The sequence below is a fragment of the Bufo bufo genome, chromosome 2 (genome assembly GCF_905171765.1).
Source record: "Bufo bufo chromosome 2, aBufBuf1.1, whole genome shotgun sequence".
NCBI lineage: Eukaryota > Metazoa > Chordata > Amphibia > Anura > Bufonidae > Bufo > Bufo bufo.
The window spans coordinates 518,147,912-518,164,621 of record NC_053390.1 but is presented as its reverse complement, the minus strand read 5'-3'; the positions used below and the strand labels follow the sequence as shown (position 1 = coordinate 518,164,621).

General features: G+C 45.3%; 1 protein-coding gene across 4 annotated transcripts in view; it reads right to left on the bottom strand.

The window, feature by feature from the left end:
- INTS10 (integrator complex subunit 10) overlaps positions 1 to 15,682 on the bottom strand; it is an 85,128-nt gene extending 69,446 nt beyond the window's left edge. For 3 of the 4 annotated variants that reach the window (XR_005776292.1, XM_040417906.1, XM_040417907.1), the window contains exons 1-9: positions 15,524 to 15,682; positions 14,031 to 14,098; positions 10,998 to 11,101; positions 7,611 to 7,750; positions 5,166 to 5,247; positions 3,855 to 3,995; positions 3,556 to 3,727; positions 2,120 to 2,289; positions 540 to 673 (exon numbers count right to left, since the gene is read on the bottom strand). Coding sequence is in view for 3 of the 4 variants with exons in the window: in XM_040417906.1 (XP_040273840.1) it covers positions 540 to 673; positions 2,120 to 2,289; positions 3,556 to 3,727; positions 3,855 to 3,995; positions 5,166 to 5,247; positions 7,611 to 7,750; positions 10,998 to 11,101; positions 14,031 to 14,098; positions 15,524 to 15,652 (1,140 nt within the window). In the remaining variant the exon portion in view is untranslated. The remainder of the gene's footprint in view (positions 1 to 539; positions 674 to 2,119; positions 2,290 to 3,555; positions 3,728 to 3,854; positions 3,996 to 5,165; positions 5,248 to 7,610; positions 7,751 to 10,997; positions 11,102 to 14,030; positions 14,099 to 15,523) is intronic. The other variant, XM_040417908.1, reaches the window with a different exon arrangement.
- Between the last annotated feature and the right edge of the window lie 1,028 nt (positions 15,683 to 16,710).

Genomic DNA, 16,710 nt, shown 5'->3' with positions numbered 1-16,710 from the left:
AGCCCCATATCAGCCACCTTGCCGCTGCCTGCCGCTGTGTGAACACGTGTTCAAGGCAAGAGCTAGTCAACAGGATACTGACAGGGGCTACAGGACACAACAGCTTTAATGTGAATAGTGGGTCATAATATTTGCATGTAGCTGTACAGTAGGCGCCCAGAAAGGAATTTCACTGGTGGGCCCTAGGCACCCCTGTCCAACACTAGATTATATAACAGTTTAATGTCTATGAAAGACCACAAAAATTACAGAAACGCCTAAATATTGCTTTAACCAAATAAAATACAGTGATACCTTTGAAGCGACCATCCAAAATTGCATTGTAAAGGGGAGTAGTCCTAAATAAGATGGTCAGTATGCCTAATATATGGCAAAACTGAAAATCTGGTCTGGATAAGAGGTGTATGCATTTCTTATTCACTACAGTTTTAGAGTTGAAGCCGACCGAAAACATGCTTTTCATCTAAACTATTCTCAGCAATTGTTTTTGTGCTTAGTTCATACGGAAATAAAATACAAACAAAGTAAATTAAAATTACCATAGTTTTCTCCCTGCTGTCTGCAAGTTTCCTCCTTTTGTGCAAGTGCTTTCCAGAATTAATCTCAACTTCACTGAAAACGTTTGAGGTGTCCTCCAGGAGGACAATGGGAACTTGGCTGGCAGGGTTTGGTCCTTGAAAACATAAGTATGAATAAATATATTAACAGTATTACTTTTTGAATCAATCAGTTAGGAGTTCCATCCTTTCCAGCCCTCTTAGAATACATAATTAAAGGGGTATTCCAGTTGGTAGAAGTTATCCCCTATTTAACATTATGGGTGGGGGGTCCTACTGCTGAGACCCCCCCACCGGTCATGAGAATGGGGCCCGTATCCCCTGCAGCCCCCATGAAATGAATGGAGCGCCCAGTTGCACTTGTGTGTGGCTGCCCCATTCATTTCTATGGGAGTTCTGGAGATAGCCACATGTGTGAATGGCTGCTTCGTTCATTTCAGGGGGGCTGCAGGGGATACAGGGTTTCCATTCTTGGGATTGAATTTGATGGGGGTCCCAGCATGGAGCTGCTGCCATCTCCATGCAGTAAATGTACGGCCGTACATTTACTGCATGGAGTGTAAAGGGGTTAATGAGCAGACACGTTTTGTGAGTTAACAGTCCTAACTTTATTTGCTGGACTACCAAAATCATTTATGTGACTGATATTCTACTTGAGCCCTAGGGGTCATTATTAACTTTTTTGTTAGAGATCTTTTCCCTTTTTAAGCTTTATTTAGGAAAAACTGCAAAAAAAAATAATATATAAAATCATAAATGTATTCTTTAAATATGCAAACTAATAAAAATAAATTATTAAAATGGGTTACACTTGCATGGGACGACAATGGAGGCAGTTTCATTGGTATTTTATTATACATTTTTTTGTATTTTTACCCTATAAGACACACTCCCCCTCCCCCCCAAAAAATGTCAATGCGTCTTATAGGACAAACTAATGAGCGCTTCCATTATGGAAGTGCTTATTCGTACAGTATGAATGGGGAGCGGTGTCAGGTTCCAGCACAGCGCGGCAGGAAAAAATGCTGGATCTCAGGAGCAGCAGGAGAGTTGAGCTGATTAATTTTTTTGTCTGATTTGAGGTCTTTTTGGGGAACTGAGCTAAGATCTAATTAACATTTGGGAGTTAGGTGTGAGGAAATTTTTTTTTTTTATTTTCCTCTAAAATCTAGGTGTGCCTTATAGAGCGAAAAACTATTTTTTTAAAAAATATATTTCTGGCACAAAATATGCCCTTAAAAGACCTCTGGGGGGGGGGGGGGGGGGGGGGGATTTTTTTTTGTATTTTGCACTTTTCAACTTTAAAGGGTTCATTCCAGTTATGATACTTTTTCTTAATATGCAAGTTAGGCCTTTAATGCAATGAGAGAGTCTCCATTGCTCTTGTTGCACCCAAGCGCCACTCATTTTTGCTGTCTTCTTCTTGGGGTTCCCAGCTGTCACATACAGCCAGGGACCTGACCTGCTCTTATAAGAACTAATCTTGCGCCATACATAAAGCTCCTGTACATGTACGATGTATGGTCATTATCAGGGTAAAGTAACATATATAATGCACACACCTTGGAAGAGGGAAGGCTGAATAGCACTGATGTACTGGAAGACGCTTTTGAAAAATATCAGCATAGTGGAGTACACAACCTGATTCTTATATTTTGCATGAGCTTCATTGTCAAAATTGCTGATGTAACGACAGAGTTCCTTGACGCGATTAAAAAGGTCATTAAAAGTCCTACATAGAAAAATACAACACACAAATTATCCCACAAAACCTTCCAGTATCATCAATTATAGGAAAGGCAAATTGGAATGATAGAATAAGCAAAAGTGGATTTACAGGGAGTAACCAGCAGTTTTGGACAGCACTAGGTAGGGGCTGAAGAGAGCACTAAAGTACTACCTTTGGTGGAGTTTTATAGTTAGGGTTAGGGTGAGAGTATGAACTTTTATTCTGCCAGGTTCTACTCCTGGAACTGCCCAGGGAAGGGCTTCTTCTGACGAGTGACTGCTGTAGTGGTCTCTTGGTCGGATGCTACAGCTGCCTTATAGAACAGAGGAGATCAGCTGTGAAGCAGCTCAGTGTAGACGGCACTTTTATTATTTAGTTTATGCACTTATATAGCGCTACTATATTCTACAGCGCTTTACAGATATTAGCATCAAGCTGTCCCACTTCACAATGAAGCTCCATTTCCACCTGAAGAAGCAGTGCAGGGCAGAATAAAATTCCATATTTACACTACTCCTGAAAAGAAAAGCTTGGCAAAATGTGTGTTTGTCCTGCTCTTCCTAGCCCCTTACCTAGCACTGTCAGCAGTTTGGCATGGTCAAAACTGCTGACAGACTTAAAGGGAACCCGCCAGCGGCAAAAGCCATCCCAAACCGCCAGCAGTACCTTCAAGTAGCCGGCAGTGAGTTTCGAATGATGATTTTTTTACTGCATTCTGATGAGGCAGAAGTATGAAAAACGTTATTTTATTCTCCGTCTGCGCTATTTTCCAGTCAGGCTTGAAGTCAAGGGGGCAGCGGCCTTCTTGCTTCAAGTCAAGGTAACCGCACCCCCTTCCCGGTCCCTTCTCCTGTGACTGACAGCCGGCTGTTTGGCAAAGCCAGCTGTCGGGGCATAAGCGCTGTCAGTCACAGCGAAGGGGCAGGGAAGGAGGCACGGTTACCTTGACTTGAAGCAAGAAGGCCGCTGCCCCCTTGACTTCAAGCCTGACTGGAAAATAGCGCAGACGGAGAATAAAATAACGTTTTTCATACTTCTGCCTCATCAGAATGCAGTAAGAAAATCATCATTCGAAACTCACTTAGTCTACTTGAAGGTTCTGCTGGCGGTTTGGGATGGCTTTTGCCACTGACAGGTTCCCTTTAAAAGCGCTCCATACAACAGTGAGGCGCTATATATTCTGAAGAAACAACTATTTTTCTATATCATCAGTTATTATGGCGCAAGAAATAAAAGAATTCATATGATTAGCACATTATACATTCCAACCTGGTTCCCTTATCCATCTGCCATTCACATCGCATGCCAACCACAGATATGATTTTAAAAAGTCGATCCCAAGGGTCCAGTATCTGTGAAGATTTCTCTGTCAGACCCTCGATGATGTATTTCTGGGAGGTTCGTTTGGTAGGCGACAGTAAATCAGATGTATCCTGTGTACCTGAGCATGAAGGAACGTAACATCATAACATAGAAAATGTTCTAAAGCAAACATCTAAACTAAGTGGAAATGAAGGTAAACAATTACCAAACTGCATTTCACAGTTAGAGAATTCAGTCCTTTATACCTTGATGCTGGGCATCTGTCTGTGGCGATCGCGTCACATAATTGATATAAAATTCTGCAGCTTTGTTCAGGTATTTGTATAACAGGCTGGAGGGTAAGCGGACATCCAGGTTGTTAATAATAAGAGGTAGAACATCACACACTATATAAAAAGAAAAAAAGGAAGAGAAGTTAAAGCAGACCTGTAACCTCTACTGAAATGTCCGTTTTAATATTTTATTACTATGTTCTAAATCAATAAAAGGAATTCGCTTTTTTTGGGTGCCGTTCTATCCACGTTTTTTCTGTTTTGGTAATTAGTGGCATGCCCCTTGTAACAGCTGTACAGCATCTATTCTTATGACTATCTGGTGCCATCCCTTTATTATTGCTTCTAGAATAATCTGATACTATTCAGTATTTTTGTGTTACATTGCTGCATTCAAAGAACAATCCCATTATTATTTTCCAATCGAAAGAGACTTTTTTTTTTTGCAGAATGAGTTGTCATTTTCAGTGGTGATGATTTTTATTGCGTTTTTCAGCAGAGTGGAATGAAACAGCAATTTGGCACCCCCCCCCCCCCCCCCAATGTTTACTGCATGGGATAAATAGTGTGATCATTTCTTACTGTATTGCTTGTTACAAGTGTGGCAATACCAATTATGTACAGGTTTTTTTTTGTCTTACTTTATGTAATTAAATGCATTTCTATAAAAAAAAAAAAAAAAAAAAAAAAAAAATCGCCTTTTTTCATTTTTCCAAACCCAGTCAGTAATGTGGGAGATTCTGTTTCTCAACGGAAAACATTGCAAAACTTCTGTATTGTAGTGCATTATAACAGCAAAAAGGCCAAAGGCAGGCTGAATATTATTTCTGTACATGGCAGCATGGGAAGGCCACTGTTAGGCTACAGCATCCCTCAGCACCCTAAAATTGCAGACTGGAGAGACAATGGGGAGAAAGGAGCACCCTACCTCTCTCTAAACACTTATGAGGTCATTTATTAAACTGCCTGCAGCAACCAACCAGATTGCACCATTCATTTTTCAAAGGAGCTGTCAGAAATGAAAGGTGGAATCTGATTGGTTGCAATGGGCAAATAAGCTAGTTCTACCCAAAGGAGTTTAAATGACCAGGATCCAAATTATCTCCAGTCGTTGCAGTTAGAGCAGGGTGCCAGCTGACACTAGCAAGTGGTTGCACGGGCCTTACTAGTATGCTAGTTCACAGTAATGTAATATTGCAGCACAGGGCAGGAAGGGATTAGGCAGCAACCCCATTTTCAGATATTTGATGATGTACTAGTTATATTTTATGCCATTGCATTTACCAAACAATTTCCTGAAACAGTTTACAGGGGATTCCTGGTCTTCCAGACTCTCAGCTTCCAGCAAGGTTTCACCCAAGCTAACCTGTGAAAGAGAAAAGACAGAACGGACACTCTAAGGTGTAAACATGGAAAAGTCAAGAACGCGCCCCCCTCTACTGTGTTAATGCAACAGCAGCACCACTCTACCTTGTGCTGCAAACAAAGGATGGATACTAATGTGATATTGTGGATCCTACATTTCTACACCCCAGTTAGCCCCATATCAGATGCGGTGTCTAAGAATGTGGCTTTTTGTAGTGTACATTGATCATTAAAGAGGTTGTCTTTCTTTTTTCTCTAAATACTGATGACCTACCCTCAGGTCATCAATAACAGATTAGAGGGGGGGGCGACTCCTGGAGTGTGTGCGACTTTTTGATCACATATTATTACTTTTTTGGGTAAGCGAAGCGATGAGAAAAAAAAAAAAAAAGGCAAATCGGCCATTTTGATAATTTTTTCCCCATTCGCCGTATTAGAAAAATATTTTTATATTTTAATAGTACGGGCGTTTTCAGATGCTTTGATGCCCATGATTTTTTTTTGTTATTTATAGATTTTTTTCAAATAAAAAGGTACTTTTTTGTTATTTATTTCACTTTATTATGGTATTGCAGCTGATGTTTGAGGCTACAAATTTTTTATTTATTTTTTTAGATTCTGAACCATCATGGTTCTTATAGATCCATGATGAGAACAGAATTGCTCACTTCTTATGTTGGCCTGCCACCTGCTGGCCAAAATAAGAATTGCAGCTTCAATGCCCTGGAGAGACCCAGCTGTGTTGAAACCAATTACCGGCATCCTCATTGGCCACAGATGATGTCAGTAAAGAAGCGCCTCTATTTTTTTTTTTTTTTTTTAACCTTTAGATGCCGTGATCACACGATCACGACATCTAAAGGCTTTACAGACAATAATGCAGATCGCAGTCATTAGCCATGCATCTCTGCTGTTTGAAACAGCGGAGACCTGCCGACCATGGTGCCTGCTGCATGCACAAGCCTATCGCTCCAGCGCTGTACATGTATGGCACTGGTAGCGAAGGGGGTTAAATGTGTAGCTCCTGAAAGTGCACAAAATGTAATGTTATAAATAAGGAATGCACTCCCTAACCTCAGCTAAAAACTTTGCCACAACAAACTACAGACTGATAGAGAAAGCTTCAGCCTACAGTCCCCGCAGCCCCTCTATACAGCTATTCCATCCCTTTCCTCCAAAACTACCTACTCCACCATTTCAGCAGGAAAACTTTTCAACTTTCTCCCAACCTGTGCCCTAGACCAGATCCCATCCCACCTCATCCCCAACCTCACCAGTGTTTATCCCTGCCCTAACCCATCTCTTTAACCCATCACTAACCACTGGTGTCTTCCCCTGTTTTAAACATGCTACCATCACACTCATCCTTAAAAAGCCTTCCGCTGACCCATCCTCTTTTAGCTATTGCTCCATATCACATCTCCCGAATGCCTCAAAGCTACTTGAACACGTCCACTTTAAGCTATCCTCCCACCTCTCTTCCTACTTCTTCACCCAGCTCAATCTGGCTTCTGTTCACACCAATCAACTAAAACCGCCTTAACCAAAAACCTGCTAAAGCGAAATGATATTACTCTGTCCTCTGCCTTTGGCAAAGCTGATCTCTCCCTTCTGTTAGAGGATTTACCTATCTGTTGGTAGCACAGACTCGGTCCTCTCCTGGATCATCTCATACCTCAGAGACCAGACATTTATTGCCTCCCACTCACACACCACCCATTGATAACTGATGGTTGCTCATTGGAACGAGGGCAACACTCTGCAGTGTGAGTGGAGTGGCAAACATGCATGTACGATAACCCATTCAATTCTATGGGGATGCCTGAGTACATGCACTTGGTCATCTCCTGCAGCCACATAGAGTTACGTGGAGTGGTGGACGTGCATGCATGTCTGCAGCTCTATCCAAACTGAGCAGCACAGGACTTTCTTCTAGTGATCAGTGGGGACCCCTATCTATCAGGCACTTATCTCTACTATGTGGATAGGAGATATGTTGTCATGAGAGAAAACTTTAAGCTGAGTTTACACGGCCCAAATATTGCGAACAAACGTTCATACAATAACCTGCCCATCTAAAGGTCCGCAGATCACCCATTCGGGTGAAATGATAGTTGGTGCAGACACCTCAATCATGGTTCCCAGGTAGCAGTATAAACAGCACAGATTTTGTATGGGGATGAAAGACAGCAGCAGTGATCGCTTGTCTTCATACTATGGAGGTGTAAATGTAGCAGTCTCCTCCACTTAACGAACCGCCGACTGTTGGGAAGGAACACTTCCTTCCCGACAAGCGTCTACTCCTCACCCGGTGTAAACACACCTTTAGCTGTGTGTAAGTGAGGTTAATGTAAATCTCCTTACCCCATGTTGTACTACGGTTTCCGGAAACCGTCTCAGCAAAAGGAGCAGCATCTCCGCCCGTTCCAGTGTATTAAAACACTGCTCGGTAGCCTTCAATAACATTTCACACTGCACACGACCGGGAAGTGCCTCAAACAGGCCTGGAAAATACAACACTTAATCACGACATGGAATATTGGACTACAGCACCGTATATGTAGAGCTATAGTAAAACATCTACCTTCAGATGTAGCCCTCCAGAAGGGATCATGCACACGACCATAGCCTGTTTTGTGATCCGCAAAGCACAGATACGGCCGTGTGCGTTCTGCATGTTGAAGAACGGAATGTCCTGCCTTCTATAGAATAGTCCTATCCTTGTCCATAAAACGGGCAAGAATAGGACATGTTCTATTTTCCGGCGGGTGCCACAGAACGGACACACTATTTACATATAGTCCTTTGGAACCAACAATTGCCTTTTTTCCACCAGCTAGTAGAATTAAAACGTAACTTTCATTCTTTTCTATTTTAATATATCTTTCTGATGAGGACATATTTAAAAGTATCAGTAGGAGGCACAGTTTTGGCACGTGATACTACTGTATTTGGCGTCCTGCTTTATGTCTCTGTGGCAGGAACTTAGATTGGTTTGCCATGTCTGTGGCTGCGCGCTGCCACCCACTTTCCTAATCTCTATATGCCCTATATTCTCACATATGTTGGCATTTGTAAATGGTCTGTGCCCCTAAGGGCTCATGCACACGGCCGTTGCCCCGCCATGGCCATATGGCTGGTCCGCAATACACGGGGCACCGGCCGTGTGCAAATGGGTCCACAAACCCAGAGATGCGGTGCGGAAGCACGGATCAGAACCCCACGGAAGCACTACGGAGTGCTTCCGTGTTGTTTCTGGCCGTGCCTCCGCAACGCAAAAAAGTAGTGCATGCACAACGTTTTTGCAGTGTGGACTGTCTGATGCGGATCGTGGACCCCATTCAAGTGAATGGGTCCGTAATCCGCACGCGGCTGCCCCACAGTCGGTGCCTGTGTGCATGAGCCCTTACTGGTAGTAAAATGCCTAACAGACGCTGCCCCCCGACACCGTGTGCTGTCCGCATCTTCTGCGGCCCCGTTCAAGTGAAAGGTTCCACATCCGACCAGGACAAAATGCAGACCAGGTGCGAAAAAAAAAAAAAAAAAAATATGTCTATGTGCGCCAACTCTAAATCCGAAGTAGAAACTCTGTAAACATTCTTAATAAGGGAAAGTGACATTTTCCTCCCCTTCCATCTCAGTCTGTATTTACTGTACGAAGAGCCTGCACAGATTCCTCCTCATTTACCAAACTGAAGACATGGAGAAGGAAGAACGTGGGTGCAGCTACAGCTTCCTATGGAGTGAAGGAGAGGTTTATGCACTACCGCTATCATATCTTAGGACAGGTGTAAGACATCAACCCCTGTGCACGCCAGAAAAGGGTTGGACGCCATGCTTGCTCATTTTCTGAAGTGTGGCTATGACCTGGGCGGGGCTTATTAGCTGGGGCGTGGCCTTCCACAGCATTTCAACTTTATCAAGAATGATAGTTGGTGTAAATTTGACTTTCTGGTGCCCTACTGACTTTCTGGTGCCCTACTGACTTTCTGGTGCCCTACTGACTTTCTGGTGCCCTACTGACTTTCTGGTGCCCTACTGACTTTAAACACCCGCTGTGACTGAAACAAGACCTGGTACTTAGATCTGAACTCCATATTATATCAGGAAGCAATGCTCAGGGTGCTGGGAGCAGATTGAAAAGGTTTATTTCCTGGGAGGGGAGAAGCTAGCAGTGACATCTGTGACTGAAAGGGGTTGTGTCACTTCAGCAAATGATAGTTATCATGTAGAGGAAGTTATTACAAGGCACTTGCTAATGTATTGTTATTATCCATATTGCTTCCTTTGCTGGCTAGATTCATTTTTCCATCACATTATACACTGCTCATTTCCATGGTTACGACCACCCTGCAATCCATCAGTGGTGGTCGTGCTTGTACACTACAGGAAAAAGCACTATCCTATGTGCGGTCCCACGGTCTCGGCCACCAGGAGGCCAGCGTTTTTTCATATATTGTGCAAGCATGACCACCACTGCTGGATTGCAGGGTGGTCGTAACCATGGAAACAAGCATTGCATATTGTGATGGAAAAATTAATCCAGCCAGCAAAGGAAGTGTCTTGTATTAACTCTCTCTACATAATAAATGTTACTTGCTGAAGTGAGACAACCCCTTGAAACATTCAATCCACTCACCAGAAAGTGTGTTTTTTTAGTTTTTATTTAATGAGCATGTATATCTACAAGCTCCATTCAGACGAATGGGACAGTTGCATAAATTTCTATAACAAATCTGCTGCATGTGAACATACGCTCACCCCTTCAGTTACCGTGAAAGGGGTATTCTGGTTGTTAGAAGTTAGTTATCCTCTACCCTGTGGATAGGGGCTACTAGATTGGTGAGGATCCTACCAGTAGGACAATTTTTGAATTTTCTTTTCTTTTCTTTTAAATATGCTCTACACCAGGGGTCAGCAACCTCCGTCAGTCCAACTGATTCTAGCAAGCTCCATTCACCTCTATGGGAGTTACAAGAGCAGCCCAGCAAGTGTGCTTGATGGGAGTCGTAGTTTCATCCCAGCTGTACACCACAATGTCATTGCTGGGGTCTTAAAGGGGTTGTCCAGGTTCAGACCCAGACATATCCCCATTTTCACCCAGGCAGCCCCCCTGACAAGAGCATTGGAGCAGTTCATGCTCCGATGCTGTCCTTTGCCCTGCGCTGAATCGCGCAGGGAAAAGGCATTTTGTGGAGTTCCGGTGACGTACCGGGCTCTCCTTCAGGCTGCCAGGTGGAAGCTTCCGCCCAGCAGTGAGCCCGGTGACGTCATGGGTACTGATGGGCGGGCTTTAGCACTGCCCTAGCCTGTAAAACGGCTAGGGCAGTGCTAAAGCCTGCCCATCAGAGCCGGTGACATCACTGAACACACTGCTGGGCGGAAGCTTCTGCCCGGCAGTGTGTTATAGTAAATAAAAGAGCCCTTGCCCTGCGCAGGGCAAGGTAGAGCACCGGAGCATGAACTACTCCGATGCTCATGACCGGGGGGGGGCTGCCTGGGTGAAATTATGGGTATGTCCGGGTTCAGCTCTGAACCCGGACAAACCCTTAAAAAAAAAAACATTATAATAATTGATGATCTTTTTAATTACATATTATCAGCTTATATGTGAATATTTTCATTTTCTTTGTCTTAATAAATGTGCCTCATTGTTTTCTATGACCTGGATCTACAATCCACGCCCAAGATAATGCATGCAATATTTCAAACATCAAACAAAGTATTTAAAGATTCCAGGTAACATTTTACCTCTTAAAAACTGTGTTTGCTTGTCCTGTAAATCATTCCGAAGAGCAGCAGTTATCACGCTAATTTCCCTCCAAACCACAGGTTGGTCCGAAAAGTTCACAAACCTTAAAAATACAAATATAACTGTAAAAATCTGTCAGGTTCTCCAAGAAAGGGCGCCTCAAACAAATGAGACCGGTACATTTTAATACAGGGGACATAGTGAAACTGCGCTCAACCTACTGACTAGTCCATTAGTAAGGAACACACTTTTTTTTACGCTAACACTAAGGATTTTTTTTCTCTTAATCTGAAATACGTAAGCAGTTTTTACCAGGCCACATACATGCGGGAACATTTTAAGGGGTATTCCCATCTGAGACAATGGGGGCATATTGCTAGGATACGTCCCTATTGTCTCTTAGGTGTGGGCGCCCGGCTGGGACCCACACCTATATCAAGAGCGGAGCCGGGTATGATGAAATAATGATGTAATTTTTGGTACTGTACTTTGCAACAAAAAAAAAAAAAAAAAAAAAGAGCGGAGCCGGGTAAGTGGTGGTCTCTGGGTCCAGCCACCACTGAGCGCTCCCCCCATAAAACTGAATGGGAGCGCACCGCACTTGCGGGGTCACCGCTCCCATTCATTTCTATGGGACTGACGGAACTAGCCGAGCCAGCACTGCTATTTTCGGCAGCCCCATAGAAATGAAAGGAGGGTGGCTTACACAATAGGAGGGGTCTGCACCTATCAGACAAAGGGGGCATATCCTAGCGATATACCCCCATTGTCTGAGATGGGAATACCCCTTTAAGGAATAAAGGGGGGGTTATCAGAATCTTCTCAAAGTGCTAAAACTTCCCTTTTCCAGTTTTTTGACACTGAGTGGTCAGGACAGGATGTTAAGTTGGTAAGCCAAACTTCCGACTCCATTTTTCCCACATTTCCCAAATTTGGGAACTTCACTACCAAAGCATGTGAAGCAAATGTTCTGACATTTTTATTACAAAGGGTGCAGTGGGCAGCGTCAGAGCAGCAACGATCCCTCTCGACTATCCATTGCCCCATTTGCTTATCCAGCACTAATTTGGGAATGGGGACTTACTCATCAGAGAACAGCGCAGGGGTGCAGGACTGCCTGAGCAGCATGGGGGGATTGGAGTTCATTTTCCTTTGGCACCTTAGGGGAGCCATTATTATTACTGGGGGCACTATGGAGACATTAGTACTACTGGCTGCAATATAAGGGGGCTTTTTTTCTACTGGAACACATTAAGGAAGCTTTATTACTACTGAGACATTAGGTGGACATTATTACTTTTAGGCATACTACTAATACTAATGGGGGCATTCTGGTGGGCTTTATCACCACTGGGGCTTTATAGGAAAGCATGATTACTTCTGGAGGCAGTATTACTATTATGGTGGGCTCTACTACTATTATGGGCACTACAGGAGGAATTATTACTACTGAGGGCACTAGGGTCGTTTTCTATTACTACTGAGGGGTCTAAGGATAACATTATTACTACTTTGCGCATCATGGGGGCATTATTACTTCTGGGGCACAATGGGGGACATTATTACTATTGGGCACACTAAGGACACCCTGGGAGAGAATTACTATTGGTGAGACTTTTGGGAGCACCATGACTGTGGGAGGCATCCTGGCACAGTATCCGCTTAGCACAATTATTTTTATATTATGTTTATGGCACTATTACTGTCAGGGACACTATTTGCTGGGCGCTGTTATTTTTTAGGGCACAGTGTGCTAATAATTACTGTATTAACGGGGATACTACCTGTTTGGTACTAGTATTTTCAAAGGGGCTGTTTCTGCAGTACAGAATTGATTATCATGGTGGTCTGGTCCAAATGAGGAAAGAGAATATGTAAATCAGAGGAGATATCACTGAATGTAAGAGGCATGTAGAGCTGTGCTCTCCTGTATGTTAGGTAGTGTAGAATGTAATTTAAAAAGAAGTCATCCATCATGGGTCCTAATGTGGTGTCTGTCGTTTTGACAGGAAGATTGGTGCTGCATGCTGTGTTATTCTTCCTGCCAAAAAGGAATGAATGCTAACAGAGGCTTAGAACAGAGCCTTTAACAGGTGTGTAAGAATTGCCTTATTTTGTTCACATTTACCACTATTGCTTCTTTGGAGGTAGGTAGTTGGCTCAAACTTCTTATCACCAGGGGTACTTGCAGTGAAAAGGTTAAAGGGAACCTGTCACCTCCTAAATGCATGTAAACCCGCCCGCAGTGTGATACTAATCATGCTTTTCATCCTGTAGTCCGATGCTGCATAAGGTCAGAAAACGATCTTTAGTCCTCCGTCCGCGCTAATTTGCATGTCAGCTTGAAGTCAAGGGGGCAGCGGCCTCCTTGATTCAAGTCAAGGTAACCACGCCCCCTCTTGACTGAGTGACAGCCCGCAATTTGGCTTTGCTTTTCGAAGTCTCGCGCATGCGCGGCACCCTCTATTTTACTGTGCAATCCCATGCCCTGACATGGGATTGCGCAGTAAAACAGAGGGCACCGCGCATGCGCAAGACTTCGGAAAGTGAAGCCGAATTGCAGGCTGTCACTCAAAGGCAAGAGGGGGCGTGGTTACCTTGACTTGAATCAAGGAGGCCGCTGCCCCCTTGACTTCAAGCTGACATGCAAATTAGCGCGGACGGAGGATAAAAGATCGTTTTCTGACCTCATGCAGCATCGGACTGCAGGATGAAAAGTATGATTAGTATCACACTGCGGGCGGGTTTACATGCATTTAGGAGGTGACAGGTTCCCTTTAAGAAGCACTGCTTTAAGCCTCATGCACACGTCCGTGGAACACAGACCGTGTGATACCGGCCTGGATTTCTTCTGAGTGCAGGAGCGCACGGCGCCATTGGTTGCTAAGACGCCATGCGCTTCCTGCTGCCGCAGTACAGTAATACACTGGTATAGATACAATATAGTCTTGACTTGAATCATTGTGCCGCTACGTGTTACTACTCCCAGCCCTAATATACTAATAGAAATACTATTGGTGAAGAAGACTTACATGTCGTACAACAGCCTTCCAGCTGAGGCGGTTCGCTCCGCATTCCTTTCAATAGTGTACATCTCATACTGAAGAAGGGAAAAACAGACGTGAGGTCACCACACATGTGAATTCAAGGCTCCTGAAACTCATGAAAGTTGAATGCACATTCATTTTGAAACTAGGGCTCCATGGAGATGAATGGATGGGATCACATGAGATCCAACTGCAAGATCCCGTCTTATTTATGAGGTCACTTCATATTGCAAGCTATTTGTACCTTTATACAAAGGCAACACGAGGAGAATGTGACACAAACATGGCCTTATGCATGCAATGATCCCAGACCTGCACCTCCTAGAAGTCATGGACTGACAGCTGGCCCCTACAGCTGTACAGCACACCATACTTGTGACATGATGGAACCTGCAACACTATGGAGGGGATAGGGATGATCAGTAGGGCAGGCAGACTATGGAGGGGATAGGGATGATCAGTAGGGCAGGACGACTATGGAAAGGATGGAGGGGCTGGGGGGTGCGGCAGGCAGACTATGGAGGGGATAGGGATGATCAGTAGGGCAGGACGACTATGGAAAGGATGGAGGGGCTGGGGGGGTGCGGCAGGCAGACTTTGGAGGGGATAGGGATGATCAGTAGGGCAGGACGACTATGGAAAGGATGGAGGGGCTGGGGGGTGCGGCAAGCAGACTATGGAGGGGATAGGGATGATCAGTAGGGCAGGACGACTATGGAAAGGATGGAGGGGCTGGGGGGGTGCGGCAGGCAGACTATGGAGGGGATAGGGATGATCAGTAGGGCAGGACGACTACGGAATGGATGGAGGGGCTGGGGGTGTGCGGCAGGCAGACTATGGAGGGGATAGGGATGATCAGTAGGGCAGGACGACTATGGAGGGGCTGGGGGTGTGCGGCACAGCAGGAGGACTATGGAGGGGATAGGAATGATCAGTAGGGCAGGACAACTATGGAAAGGATGGATAGGGCTGGGGGTGTGCGGCAGGCAGACTATGGAGGGGATAGGAATGATCAATAGGGCAGAACAACTATGGAAAGGATGGAGGTATGCGGCACAGTAGGAGGACTATGGAGGGGATGAGGGGTGCAGGCACAGGAGGACTATGGAGGGGATGAGGGGTGCAGGCACAGGAGGACTATGGAGGGGATGAGGGGTGCAGGCACAGGAGGACTATGGAGGGGATGAGGGGTGCAGGCACAGGAGGACTATGGTGGGGATGAGGGGTGCAGGCACAGGAGGACTATGGTGGGGATGAGGGGTGCAGGCACAGGAGGACTATGGAGGGGATGAGGGGTGCAGGCACAGGAGGACTATGGAGGGGATGAGGGGTGCAGGCACAGGAGGACTATGGAGGGGATGAGGGGTGCAGGCACAGGAGGACTATGGAGGGGATGAGGGGTGCAGGCACAGGAGGACCTGCACATCTCATCCTTCATAGGTCTTCCCTAGCTTCAGCTCTCCTACAGCTCCAGGCACCTGGATATTGAAGTCCTGCGGGTACAGGGTGCGGGCGGTGATCAGCCATGCCCGGGCCGCACAGGTGTCCTCCTGGACGAGCTCCCGCGCCCTCCGTACAAGGAACTCACAGTCCCCGAGCCCCGCCATGGTTAGGATGAAGTGTAGGCGAACACTTATTTCGTCAGTAGTGGGCGCCGATGTGCGCATGCGTGTTAGGTACTCGGCGAAGATTTGTGTCGTAGCTGTCGCTTACCGCTCTGTGTGAGGCAGTGATCTCAGACTTGTGGCTGTTTAGCTGTTGTAGAACTACAGCTGCCATCAGCCACTGGATGTCAGGGCAGGATTGCAGTTGTAGTTTTGCAACAGCCGAACCACAGGTTGGGGAACACTGCACTTGGGCAAGGCAATGGTCCTGCTATCTTCACCTATCTACTAGCCACTGCATGCATTGAAGTAGATGTACAGGGTAATAGGAGCAGTGTGGGATACCTAGGGCCAGTAAAATTAATACTGGGGGCCCACATGCAAATATGACCTGCTTACACAGAGACAGATAGCAACAAGACACGACAAGATACTGGCTGGCCCTCCTCTATTCCTAGAGGCCATCTAATAATAAACTGGATAGTCTAGCCAGTTCATTATATTGATATCAGTTATTTGAGATGCTGGGCTTGTGGACTGGGGGCCCACCGGGGGATTTTCCTGTGGGCAAGTCCGAGACTGAATAGGAGCGTTATTTACTTTACAGGGGTAGCCTAAAATAATCACCTCATAGTCGCCCCTGTCTCCAGCGTCCTTCTCTTACTGTTGTTTCTAAAAACAGCAGAGATGATGCAAAGCTGCCAATTTCGGCGGTGGTCCCGGGACGCCTAGGTATGTCCACCTTTCAAGTGTCTGTGCGTCCTAAGGTTGCATAGTCCTGGGTTGGAATCCGACCAAGGACAACATCTGCATACAGTTTGTATGTTCTCCCCGTGTTTGTGTGGATTTCCTCCGGGTACTCCGTTTTCCTCCCACACTCCAATGACATACTGATAGGGAACTTAGATTGTGAGCCCCATTGGGGACAGTTGGTGCTAATGTCTGTAAAGCGCTGCGGAATATATAGCAGCTATATAAGTGAGTGTAATAAATAAATATCGTACTTGCCAACCTTTCAGTTGGTAAAATCGGGACAACAAGGAATGCCCCGAACCTGCCCA